Consider the following 14,450-nt stretch of genomic DNA (forward strand, 5'->3'; position numbering starts at 1 on the left):
CTAATCTAACTCTGCTAAAATATGCATGAATAATAATATTGCTTAATTCAGTATTATTACTGTAATCAAAACCAAGCGCTAAACCCACTACGTTCATACTTCGCTTAATTTAGTAAAACTTGGTTTTAATGAGGGAGGTTCTCTAGGTAACTTCGTCTTGAATCTGTCCTTCTTGTTCATACGTAACTCTTTAACTCCATGTTGTTTGCTAGTACATTTCTCTACAACTTTGTCTTGTCAGTTTTTCTTGACTGTCTCGTAAGTGTGTTTCAGAAGACATTTTGATAAAGTTGATTGGGATTATTATATACTTCTGAATGCATTTTATCATATTGTTTTCACGTAAAAAGTTTGAGCTTATGTTTCTAATCTAAAGGTATCTCCCAAAACCGAATACACGTAAGTACTTCTCGGATTTTATTTTCCTTCCCTCGAAGGCTTCCGTGCAATAACTTGAGAATGTTTCCTCTGGTTGTTGTCAAGCCTTAGCTGTTTGTGTATTTTTCGTAGAGGAAGATCTGGAATGTAACTGGGCTTTGTAGATGCCAATTTATCATTTACATGAATAAATAAAGAATAGCTGATTTAGTGACATAACTGTAGAACACCTTTTCTTATTTAAATTCATAATATTCAAGGTTGAGGGACTGATTACTTAATCTTTATCTGTCCACTGCTTCTGCTGCTCCTAATATATGTCAATTCTGTATTCGGCAATAAATATACCCATCTTTTGCACATAACTTGTTCATCTCTCATTTCTTATTGGCTTCAAAATTTTACCATTGGTATATCCTGCTTAGAAGAAGGTTGAGGAGGAACATGTTTGATAAGTACACTTTCCTGTATGAGGATGAAAACATGATTACAAGAGCAGTACTTAATCTTTCAACAGCACGAATTCCAGCAGCCTCTCCTTGGATTCGCCTTCGACGTTGCTGCAGTCGTGTCCACAATGGCAGTGGATAGCGAGTAATCTGGGTTAACTCTGACCCACTGTATATATTCCAATATGTCAAATTTACTTAGAATGTTATGAATCACAGGTTGACGTACAAATGTTTAGCTTGTAGCGTGCACAGAGTTACATAGGAGGTACCTCTACAGAGGTATCTCCTATGTACCTCGGTTCATCCTACAGGATGGCACGACGACTAGAACACATTAGTTAGAAATGTGCTAAGGTTTGTCCCAATCAGAAAGTGATTTGTTGAAGGCTCTTCTAGTCTACATAGTTAACTTTGTTTATATGTAAGATTTATTTCCACTTACAGAGCAGAACCGTGTCCCGGGAATCACAGGTGTAATGGCATTGGTTACGAGGTAATCAATATAAAAACCGGTGAGAAAGGTTTCTGCACGGCCATTAACGCTCACCCTATATGTTCAGGATACTCGGACACCACCTCCACAACTACAACTACCACAGACACTCCTACCACCACCACCACCACACATGCGGTTATCTGTGAGGTGGCATCGTGCACGAATAAAAAACCTGGAGTGTATGCTTACCCTGACTGTAAGTGTGAGAAGTACTACAGTTGTACAGCATCGACGTCACGCTCAAGCAGCCTCGTCCTTCGTCAATATAGATGTACTGGCCGCAAAGTGTTCAATAAAGCCACCTACACTTGTGTTATCAACACATTTGTCTGTCCATATGCTCAGGGCTGACTTTGTGCTGTTTTTCTTTGTTATACATAAGACCCTACACAAGGGTCTCGCCTCTTGTACGTACGTACCTTCATCAGTCTTATTAGGGAGCAATGAATGGCTCTTAAGAATGCTAATTTAATATTCTTAACCTGCGTATTATCCTGCTTGCTGAGCTGAATTTAATATTCTAGAATAAGACGTAGAAAGATTGATACATCCTTAGCCTAACATTTTCGGTTTGAAACGCTAATGCTCTGCTGGTAAAGCCTAAACATCTATTTGTTGCATTTACTACTTCAGCACACTCTCTCCCTAGGCTTCAAATATTTTCCAGTTAACCTCCATTGGACCCTTGAGTTCACCTGCTTTAATGAGAACAATTCATAAAACAACTTGCGTTTTCATTTTTGTCTTTTGTTACTTTGCATTTAACAGTACCGAAGTTTATTGTAAATGTATTAGTCTGGTTTATTTAATTCTCTATCACTCCTCGCAATCATCAGTGATACGGTGAAATTGTGTAATAAATAAAAAGGTACACTACCGTGACTGAAACAATACACAAATAACCCACACAAAGGATAATGAAACTTATGACGACGTTTCGCTCCGACTTGGATCATTAAAACTAATCACACGACTTGAACCATTAAAACTAATCTTCACTCCTTAGTGTTTGCCATTAACGTATTGTACATTACAAGACACTATTAATGTAGTTTGTGTCTGTTAAGTAGAGAACCGGTCCCAAGACTTAGCCTATGCTTGCCTTTTGTTACGCCTGGTCACGCTGATGCAGTTGAGTTAAAGAGTACTCGCTGTTTATCTCCAGATGTCTGATACGAAACCTTATTAAAAAATCTAAAAATGTGTGTATTTCACATCTATCACCTTGCTTTTTTTTAACACACCGGCCGTCTTCCATGAATGTTGCGTGACACCCTTGCTTTTATCATACCCATTGAAAATGATGAATAAAAATAATTGAGATGATTTGTTAGAGGGATTTCCCAAGAAACTATGATAGTAGTTTTTAAGCAATTTATAACTCAACATAGCACACTGTTTGATTTTGAATTGTTTCCATACACTGACTAAACAAACATACCGAAGTTAAGCAAATTAGTCAGTAATAAAATTGTTACCGTTTTCAAAGATTTGCACAGCATTACAAGTTTCCATTACTGTAAAACTATATTCATTTCATAAGACATACAAAAAAATATAGAAGAGATTTTCACTATTTTATCTTTGACTTATTAAAATTATGTTAGATAAAGCTCCTGGAGAGCGAAACGTTGCCACAATAAAATATCACATTAGTTGCACTTGTGTCCTTTTACCTAACATACTGTCGGTAATTCTACGAACATTAATACACTATTCTTTTTTTATTCGCCGGTACTCTCCCGGCCCGGGTCTTTTCCAATAGTGGCGGCCCGGCCTTGGCTCCCTGTCTGGGGAGTATCTCGACACTTAAGTCTCCCATGGGAGGAGGTACATATACCCTAATACATATACAACTAATTCCGATCACAATCTAATCGAAGTCCAGACGTACATGCATAGGAGTCCTGAACAGCAGAATGCATGTACCTGTGAAGGTGTCTTCATAAAATACAATTTCAACAACAAGAACATCAACTGGGACCAGGTAAACCATATCCTAAACGAAACATGTTGGGAAGATGTCTTAAATGACATGGATCCAAACCAGTGCCTTGAAAGGATCAACTTCCTGGTAGCCGAAGCATGTTCTAGGCATATTCCCCTAAGAAAGAAGAAGAGCAGGAGTAAACTGGAGAGAAAAAGACGCTCCCTCTTCAGAAGACGACGAAGAGTCACTGAGCTCCTCAGGAGTGCTAGAATATCTGATACACGAAAGGAGGCGCTGACCAGGGAAGTGGAAACTATCGAACTTAAGCTAAATGACTCTTACAGGAACCAGGAGAGGCAGGAGGAACTTAAAGCTATTAGTGAAATTGAAAGAAATTCAAAATATTTCTTTTCATATGCCAAAAACAAGGCAAATACCACATCTAGTATCGGGCCCTTACTCAGACAGGATGGGACTTACACAGATGACAACAAGGAAATGAGTGAAATATTGAAATCCCAGTATGACTCTGTGTTTAGTGAACCACTAATCGGTCTGAGGATCGACGACCCAAATGATTTCTTCATGAATGAGCCTCAAAACTCCATAAATGTATGCCAGATTTCCGACATTACCCTAACTCCGATAGATTTCGAAAAAGCCATTGACAACATGCCTATGCACTCAGCCCCGGGCCCAGACTCGTGGAACTCTGTTTTCATTAAGAACTGCAAGAAACCCCTCTCGCGTGCCCTAAGTACACTATGGAGGAGGAGCTTGGACATGGGTGAAATTTCACAGTCACTTAAAACAACGGATATAGCCCCACTCCATAAAGGTGGCAGCAAAGCATTAGCTAAGAACTATAGACCAATAGCTCTGATGTCCCACATCATAAAAATCTTTGAAAGAGTGCTAAGAAGCAGGATTGCAAATCACCCGGATTCCCAAAATCTGCACAATCCAGGGCAACATGGGTTCAGGGCAGGTCGCTCCTGCCTCTCACAACTACTGGATCACTATGACATGGCCTTGGATGCACTGGAAGAAAATCAGAATGCAGATGTAATATACACAGGCTTTGCAAAAGCATTTGACAAATGCGATCATGGCGTAATAGCCCATAAAATACGTTCTAAAGGAATAACTGGGAAAGTGGGGAGATGGATCTTCAACTTCCTAACAAATCGAACACAAAGAGTAGTGGTCAACAGAGTTAAATCGGAGGCTGCCATAGTGAAGAGCTCTGTTCCACAAGGCACAGTACTCGCCCCCATCTTATTCCTTATCCTCATATCAGACATAAACAGAGATGTACACCACAGCACCGTATCATCCTTTGCGGATGATACTAGGATCTGCATGAGGCTGTCATCTGCTGAGGACGCGGTTAACCTCCAAGAAGATATAAACAAAGTTTTCCAGTGGGCAACGGTAAACAATATGATGTTCAATGAGGACAAATTCCAACTACTCCGTTATGGAAAACTGGAGGAGATAATAACTAGAACAGAGTATACTACTGACTCCGGCCATACAATAGAGCGGAAAAATAATGTAAGGGACCTGGGAGTAGTAATGTCTGAGGATCTCACTTTCAAGGATCACAACAGTGCCACGATCGCACGTGCAAAGAAAATGATAGGATGGATAATGAGAACTTTCAAAACGAGAGATGCCAAGCCCATGATGATCCTTTTCAAATCACTTGTTCTCTCTAGGCTGGAATACTGCTGTACATTAACATCTCCATTCAAAGCAGGTGAAATCGCAGATCTAGAGAGTGTACAGAGATCCTTTACTGCACGTATAAGTTCTGTCAAGCACCTTAACTACTGGGAACGCTTGGAAGCACTTGGCTTGTACTCGTTGGAACGCAGGAGGGAGAGATATATCATAATCTACACTTGGAAAATCTTGGAAGGAATGGTCCCAAATCTGCACACAGAAATCACTCCCTACGAAAGTAAAAGACTGGGCAGGCGATGCAAAATACCCCCAATAAAAAGTAGGGGCGCCATTGGTACACTAAGGGAAAACACCATAAGTGTCCGGGACCCAAAACTGTTCAACAGCCTCCCATCAAGCATTAGGTGAATTGCCAATAAACACCTGGCTGCCTTCAAGAGAGAGCTGGACAGATACCTAAAGTCAGTGCCGGATCAGCCGGGCTGTGGCTCGTACGTTGGACTGCGTGCGGCCAGCAGTAACAGCCTGGTTGATCAGGCCCTGATCCATCGGGAGGCCTGGTCGTGGACCGGGCCGCGGGGGTGTTGATCCCCGGAATAACCTCCAGGTAACCTCCAGGTACCCCCTCATCTTTGGGACCAACTGTCCCCAGGCCTAGCCACAGTCCCCGCCCTCACGGGGCTCGTAGGGAGAAGCTAAGCCTCTGGTCTGCCATCTGCCCCGCCCTAAAGGGCTCGTGGGGATGGCAGTCTTGTGAGCTGCAGGTGTTAAAATTATGTTGAATAAGATTTCTTAAGACGAGTATCTATTTTAATCTTTGTTATATTTTATGTTAATTAGTACTGAAATAAGATTTAGATTTCCGACACTATATATAAATGCAATTTATTTTAAATCTATATAAAAATTTCCTTATAAATTAAGCCAGCGTATTCGGCTATGGTGAGACCACTAGACTACTACAAATCACTTTTATGTATTACTAACGGAGCTTGCTACCATCTGCAGCTCATAAGACTGCCATCTCCACGAGCCCCTTTGGGGCGGGGCAGATGGCAGACCAGAGGCCTAGCTTCTCCCTACGAGCCCCGTGAGGGCGGGAACTGTGGCTAGGCCTGAGGACAGTTGGTCCCACAGATGGGGGGTTACTTGTACCTCCTCCCATGGGAGACTTAAGTCTCGAGACACTCACCAGATAGGGAGCCAAGGCCGGGTCAACACTACCTGGAAAAGACCCGGGCCGGGAGAATACCGGCGAATACAAAAAAAAATAAAGTATTCCTAGGATAATAACCCCGACGCTTCAAGGGTATATTTTGTCCCCCCTAAGATAACTTATAAATTTAAAAAAAAAGTCATTGAAAAATTCCTACTTTGGTAGTTCTGTTGATGGTTTCGAGCATTTTTTATCCCTCCACCTGCCTTGTCATGAGGCTTGTGTAAGGGGTCCCACACACCTGCATTTGGCTTGTCAGGAGACAGATGTGGGGGACTTGAGCCTCAGCGCCCACTTTATCAGGAGACATGTTGGGGACTCATGCCCCCGTACTGTATGTTTAAACTGGATTGAGTGTTGAATTAAAAGTGATGCAACTAAAAAAAGTCTCAAGGGGGTACAGATCTCAAATAAAAATTTTTAAACGCCGTATATGGTTTTTGACAACAGTATAAAATGATCTTAAAATAATTTCTCAAAATATTGCAACCAAAAAAATGTTCCCCCCCCACCACCACACACACACGGGGCTCTGCCCACATTTAAATTTTTAGAATGCTGTACAACCTAAAACCTGATTCTAGATATAAATGGAACGAAGTAAGCACCACAAATCCAGCCTGAGGTTAAGGAGTCATCGCAGTACCATCCTACAGGTTGAAGACGGCCAAGGCAAAGAAAAAAAGAAAAAGGGAAACAAGAGACAAGGGATAATTATTACAACGTTACCATAAGCTGCCATTAGTCGGCAGACACGAAAGGAAATAAAGTTCCAGTTGAAGGACGAAATAGAAAAGGGCTAGAGCAGGAAAGCCCAACAAATTCATAAGAGGTATCCAGGATATGGTATTTAGCTATAATAGGTACTAATTCTGATAGCTACTGGCTCTTAGGATAACACAGGTCGTAGATACAGCAGTAGGCATTATCAGATATTATACTCTCTAGGTGACATATAAAACTGCACTTCCATGGATCACAATATATTGTACATGACTTAAATGTGACTGGAAATATTCTACTATAAATCTTCCAGTTAAACAAAAAGAAAGCTGTACAATGTAAATAAGATATATAAGAACCATCCACAGTTACGTACATAACTGGTAATATACCTTTGAACTGATTAAGAGTGATTCAGAGACTTACTATTCTTTATACCCCACAAAAAATACACACGGTATTTTTGTGTTCTCTGAACACACTAAAGCTCAATACCGGAAACAGACTTAAAGATTTCAGCAAATCATAGTACGGAAGAAAACATCCACAGCTACATAACATCCTTACCCGCACCAATTATCGAATTGCTGCTATAACCCATTATCGTTTACGCCAGGAATATCATACAAAATTGTATAACCACAACCGAAGTATGCACTTCCATAGCAGATAATTAAGCAAATAACCGGAGATAAATGGTTCAAAGAATCAAAAATATGATGAATTAAACACTTTGCAACACCTGGGTAACTTAAATCATTCTTCTCTGTATTGGACTGAGAAAGTCACCGGTTGGAGAAACTTTTCCACAAGAAAGATACCCAAATGTTGCATAAGTGTCTAATTCATCACGCAAAATAACTCTTCACTCACCTGGTTCCCTGTTGACACCCAAGTTTCCTTGTGGAAGGGTGTGGCCTGGGTAATGATGCTAGACAAATGCCAGGATATCATCGTCTGGTTCTCCCATGCTGAGGACACCATGCTGACATCTGAACCTCTGGCTTATGCCAGAAGCTCGCACCAGGATATTCCATGATCACAGCTAATACTTTTTTGCCTTTGTTAGATCAAAATAGCAGCCTAAATCTTGTTTGCACTTGTAATAAGCTCAAAATACAAGAGAGCAGCACCTCTCTTCGTCTTTCCATTTTTCCCTCCGAACTTCTACCTTGTATTCCAACTACGACAATTACTTTGTGTAAAAAACAAAATGTACAATAATAGCAAACAATCTATCACGTCTACTGCTGTTAAATTATTTTTTACAATCACCTAAGGAACACAAGAACAATAACAAGGAATATAAAAATAATTCACTTTACTAGAGGTTTGCATACAGTACTCAGAAAAAGTATTGCAACAGGTGATAACAAAAGAGAGAGAGAAGCGTCACTCTCTGTCCTCTCAATACATTTCAATTAATTATATCCTGCTACAGTAATTTTGAAAACTTACAGTAGTAATAAAAATTATATTAATGATTTATGCATTTACATATGTATGAATTTGTATATTACACACACACACATATATATGTATATATATATATATATATATATATATATATATATATATATATATATATATATATATATATATATATATATATATATATATATATATATATGTCGTGCCGAATAGGCAGAATTTGCGATCTTAGCTTAAATAGCAACGCTCATCTTGCCATATAAGACAAACGAAAATTTGTGTATGCAATAATTTCGCCAAAATCATTCTGAACCTAACGAAAAAAATATGTTTTATTGTGTTTGTTTAGTATTAAATTATTGTAAACAAATCTAAAATATATTTAGTTGGGTTAGGCTAAAATAAATTGCTCTTGTTATAACAAGGTTAGGTAAGTTTTCTAAGTTCCTTTTGGTGCAAAATTAAAAAAAATTACATAAACGTTAATGAAAAAATTATATCTTTCAACGTATAAGAGAAAATTTTGGAATGGACTTAATTTTAAATGAGTTCTTGCTAATTGACCAGTTTTACATATTCGGCACGACATATATATGTATATATATGTATATATATATATATATATATATATATATATATATATATATATATATATATATATATATATATATATATATATATATATATATATATATATATATATATATATATATATATATATATGAAGCTGTAGCTACGTAAATCTTTAGAATAGGCTTTACTGTCTACAGTAATAAATGGCTCATAATTACTTACCAAGCCGAATGAATGTCTTGGTTTTTCCAGTAAAAAATGTATATGTTATATTGATTAATATTTTGCTTTAGCAGACAGTGCGCGAGGTCTTGTGTTTAAGCATAATACTTGACCTCTCCAAGCATTCAGGATATTTTTACATCATATTTTTCATTGATTTCACTCCAACTAATATTCACTCTATTTTTATTTACGTTTATATAAAAGTAATTTGATAACTACTGCCTGGACTGAACCTTCAACAGTTGAAACTCGTCTTGCTAAATCTTCATTCACAGTTAAAACTAAGTCTAGAAACTAAACATCCAGAGGAGGTTCTCAACCAGTTATCAGCTAACGTCAATATAAAATTATTATAATCATAGCCATATTTTTTAAAGGGGTGGACCGGTAAGCCAGCGGAAGGCCTCGGTCAGATGACCAAAAGCTCTAGCTGCGGGTCTTCATATGACTAGGACCCGTGTCAAGAAACACTTGTTCCGTTTCCTGACAACATTATACCTACGTACACTTTCTAGCTAATTCAGGTGAAATCTTCATTTATAACTGGTAGAAAACACTTCATCTGACATTAATTTCTGGCTACTTAAAACTGTCGATTTTTGCCACGTCTTACTCCTTGTACAACCCGACATTAACTCCAAATAACGAATTAGAGGGTCTGTAAATTAATAAAAATTAGATGTATTTCAGTCGCTGGGCTATCCGAGAAAGTATTATCCCCTTATTCCATAATTAAAGTCCCCTGTACCTCAGTGCACGCGATTGGAATAGTGCAGAGTGTGGCATAGGAATCAAAGGAGGCATTCACAAGTCATCAGATGGAAACTAATATCCATATTTCTATAATGAAAATGGTGAATTAGGCCATACACAGATCTAATCTAATTAAAATCTTTCAGAGGGACTCACGAAAAGAGCTTCACCTACCAGTTATGAACCGGGCCGCGGGGGCGTTGACCCCCGGAACACCCTGCAGGTGTGATACAAATGATGTATTTTTTGGAACGGAGTTTTACTTTCATTTTATTTCAACAGTTTTCGAGTGGATTCAGGTCAGCGCTGTTCCATGACTTCGAATAACATTGATACTGTTCTGCAGCCACTTCTTCGCCTGATTTGGCATGTGGCACTGTCTTGTATAAGTGTGTCAAGTCATGAATTTTGTAGAATGTGAGGAAATGTTCCATAGGAACTTTTACTGTATTCACTTGTATGCCTTTTTCACTTGTGACATCATCTCCGGCTGCTACACCTCATCTCTGCTCTAATATATAAGGTCTTTCACAAGGCCTCTACTGTATGCTAAAGGATTGACCACAATCCCGTTTTTAATGATTCAACAATCATTAATTTGTTAATAGAAGCACATGTGTTAAGAGATAACACATCCTCAGTCTCATTTTCAGCCTATTATATACATTTTATATCTTCCTACATTGTCTTCCGATGCGCCTTGTCTACTCAGTCCACGGAGTTCAGCACAGGAAAGCTGCCGTTATCCGCCTGAGGACTAGTAACACTTAGTATGCACCACTATGTCAACATACAATGTCTACATCGCATACCTGAGGTTGTTTTATTGCTATGGTCCCGCCATAAGACCAACGGAACCACTGAGCGAGTACATCAGCAGTGTGATGTTACCCTACTAGATATATTTTCACTGTGGGAACAAAAGCTACCTATGTTTAACAGTCATACTCCACCACACAAAATGGATTTTGCACATTAGGTAATTAAAGCTGTCAGTCTCAGCTGGTTTCTTCAGTAATGCAATGAGTGAAATCAACATGCATTCCACAATGGGTTCACACATAATAGGTTCAAGTAAAGCTAGAGTTGCTGTTGCTATCACTTGGAAATTTATCATCTTTAAGTCTGGCGTATCCCATATACAAGGGAAACGTAATGTATGATGATAGCATCACACCGAGACAAAATGTGTTTGTGTGTGTGTGTGTATATATATATATATATATATGTATATATATATATATATATATATATCCTGGAGATGGGAAGTACAGTGCCTGCACTCTGAAGGAGGGGTGTTAATGTTGCAGTTTAAAAACTGTAGTGTAAAGCACCCTTCTGGCAAGACAGTGATGGAGTGAATGATGGTGAAAGTTTTTCTGTTTCGGGCCACCCTGCCTTGGTGGGAATCGGCCGGTGTGATAATATAAAATAAAAAAAAATATATATATATATATATATATATATATATATATATATATATATATATATATATATATATATATGCAAGGAATTCGCGAGAGCATGCGAAATATACACAAACACTGATCTCTGGCTGAAGGAGACTCGAACCTACGAACCTTAGGACAAGGTACGCAGTGCTTTACCAATCTACCCACACTGGACCAATACCTTGGCGTGTAGCATCCGCTACACGTTTGATCCAAGGCAGCCAGCTTTCAGGGAGAAGGCTTACAGCTTTTCATCTCATCCCCTGCATGCATCAGCCTTACTAGAGATTTGAACAATGCAAGGAATTCGCGAGAGCATGCGAATCAGTGTTTGTGTATATTTCGCATGCTCTCGCGAATTCTTTGCATTGTCCAAATCTCTAGTAAGGCTGATGCATGCAGGGGATGAGATGAAAAGCTGTAAGCCTTCTCCCTGAAAGCTGGCTGCCTTGGATCAAACGTGTAGCGGATGCTACACGCCAAGGTATTGGTCCAGTGTGGGTAGATTGGTAAAGCACTGCGTACCTTGTCCTAAGGTTCGTAGGTTCGAGTCTCCTTCAGCCATATATTTATATATATATATATATATATATATATATATATATATATATATATATATATATATATATATATATATATATACAGAGGCGCGCTTACACATCACACTGAGACAAAATGTATTTGTATATATATATATATATATATATATATATATATATATATATATATATATATATATATATATATTGTGGAAAATTACATTTACTTGGATGAATCTCATTATGTACATAACAGTAAATAACAAAGACAACTATTATTCATCAAAGTTACATAGACAAGTAGGAATTTGGGACACCTAGGTGGCAAAAATGTCCCCCTTCGATACCTACAACTGTTATATCCACAAGTTGCTCTGGACCCATTAATTACAAATGAAATATGTATCACCAGAAATGCTGGTAAATATATAAATTTGTGGACTGTATATTAAAATTAGTAAATGATTACATATATACACATACACATAACAGAAGGAGAATATCTTAAAATCACTCACCACTTTGACTGGAGATCAAAGTGTATCATACTCAGAAAACCTCACTAACTAAATTAATGAAAATACTGGCCAGAATTATAACACAAACCTAGATAGCTTATCTGAGGTTCCTGGAGCTGTCTTGTCCAGTCGTCTGATATCTCAATTTAAGCAGGAATGCACATCCAACAATTTCGCCTCCTATTTGAGAGGTGTCAACCCAATTTTACCTCTAGAGCACGAAAATTCTTCATATTATTAACTAACGTTTGTGTTGATTCAAACAACAATGGCGAGTCTCCTCTGCACAGGCGCAGTTTCCCATTTTTTATAACATAATTTTTATTAAATACAGTATGGCCATCTATTTACATATAACTACTGTATTTCTGGAAAATATATACAGTATTTTCCACATAAGAACATAAGAACATAAGAACGAAGGAACACTGCAGAAGGCCTACTGGCCCATGCGAGGCAGGTCCAAGTCCCTACCGGCTTAAGCCAATGCACCCAACCTAGTCAGGTCAGGTCACATTGACTTAAGGGAGGAACACGGCAACCGACCTGTTAGCACAAGCTATCAGGTCCAACTCACACCCACCCACATCTACTCATGTATTTATCCAACCTATTTTTAAAGCTACACAACGTTCTGGCCTCTATAACTGTACTTGGGAGTTTGTTCCACTCATCCACAACTCTATTACCAAACCAGTACTTTCCTATATCCCTCCTGAATCTGAATTTTTCCAACTTAAAACCATTGCTGCGAGTCCTGTCTAGGCTAGATATTTTCAGCACACTATTTACATCCCCTTTATTTATTCCTGTCTTCCACTTATAAACCTCAATCATATCCCCCCTAATTCTACGTCTTTCTAGAGAGTGCAGTTTCAGGGCCCTTAGTCTATCCTCATAGGGAAGGTTTCTGATACATGGGATCATCTTTGTCATCCTCCTTTGTACATTTTCCAGAGAATTTATATCCATTCTGTAATACGGTGACCAAAACTGTGCAGCATAATCTAAATGAGGCCTAACCAAGGATGTATAGAGTTGAAGAACAACCTGAGGACTCCTATGTAAATATATATATATGTAAAATATATATATATATATATATATATATATATATATATATATATATATATATATATATATAGTTGTTTATTTATTTATTAACACATCGGTCTTCTCCCACCAAGGTAGGGTGGCCCAAAAAAGAAATTTTTTATCATCATTCACTCCATCACTGTCTTGCCAGAGGCGTGCTTACACATTAAGTTAAACCTCTCCTTCAGAGTGCAGACACTGTACTTCTCATCTCCAGGACTCAAGTCCGGCCTGCCGGTTTCCTTGACTCCCTTCATAAATGTTACCTTGCTCACACTCCAACAGCACGTCAAGTCCTAAAAACCAATTGTCTCCATTTGCTCCTATCTAACATGCTCACGCACGCTTGCTGGAAGTCAAAGCCCCTAGCACACAAAACCTTTCTCTCAGCCCTCTGGATAATAGTTTTGGTAATCCCGCACCTCCTAATTTCCAAACTACGGATTCTCTGCGTTATATTCGCACCACACATAGATCTCAGACATGACATCTCCACTGCCTCCAACCTTCTCCTTGTTCCAACATTCAACACCCAAGTTTTAAACCCATATAATTATGAGTGTTCGTATAAATCTCATCCATTCCCCTCTTTGCTTCCCTGGACAAATTTCTTTGTCTAAACAGACTCTTAAGTGCACCAGTCACATTTTTCCCTTCATCAATTATGTGATTTACCTAATCTTTCATAGACCCATCTGTTGACACGTCCACTCCTAAATATGTGAATACATCCACCTCCTCCATACTTTCTCCCTCCAATCTTTCATTGTACTCGCACCATAATGCGAGGACAATGAAAGCAATCATCACAAAATTCTATCCGAGAGCATGCAATGAGTTTGTACAAGTCGCAGGAGAATAACCCAGCACACTAGCAGTCAAGCGTATCTGTCATGCTGTTGACCTCTCTTGAGTTGCTATAAAATTGTAAGGACCTTGATAACTGATACCGACAAAGTGATTTAAAAAGCGTATCTGTCA

General features: G+C 38.5%; 1 protein-coding gene across 1 annotated transcript in view; it reads left to right on the forward strand.

Annotated features, from left to right (window-relative positions):
* LOC138853719 (uncharacterized) overlaps positions 1-2,766 on the forward strand; it is a 9,359-nt gene extending 6,593 nt beyond the window's left edge. The window contains exon 3 of the mRNA XM_070091957.1: positions 1,275-2,766. Within this exon, the coding sequence (XP_069948058.1) occupies positions 1,275-1,677 (403 nt within the window). The 3' untranslated portion in view covers positions 1,678-2,766. The remainder of the gene's footprint in view (positions 1-1,274) is intronic.
* The last annotated feature ends 11,684 nt before the right edge of the window (positions 2,767-14,450 follow it).

Source organism: Cherax quadricarinatus, chromosome 38 (assembly GCF_038502225.1).
Source record: "Cherax quadricarinatus isolate ZL_2023a chromosome 38, ASM3850222v1, whole genome shotgun sequence".
Taxonomy (NCBI): Eukaryota; Metazoa; Arthropoda; class Malacostraca; order Decapoda; family Parastacidae; genus Cherax; species Cherax quadricarinatus.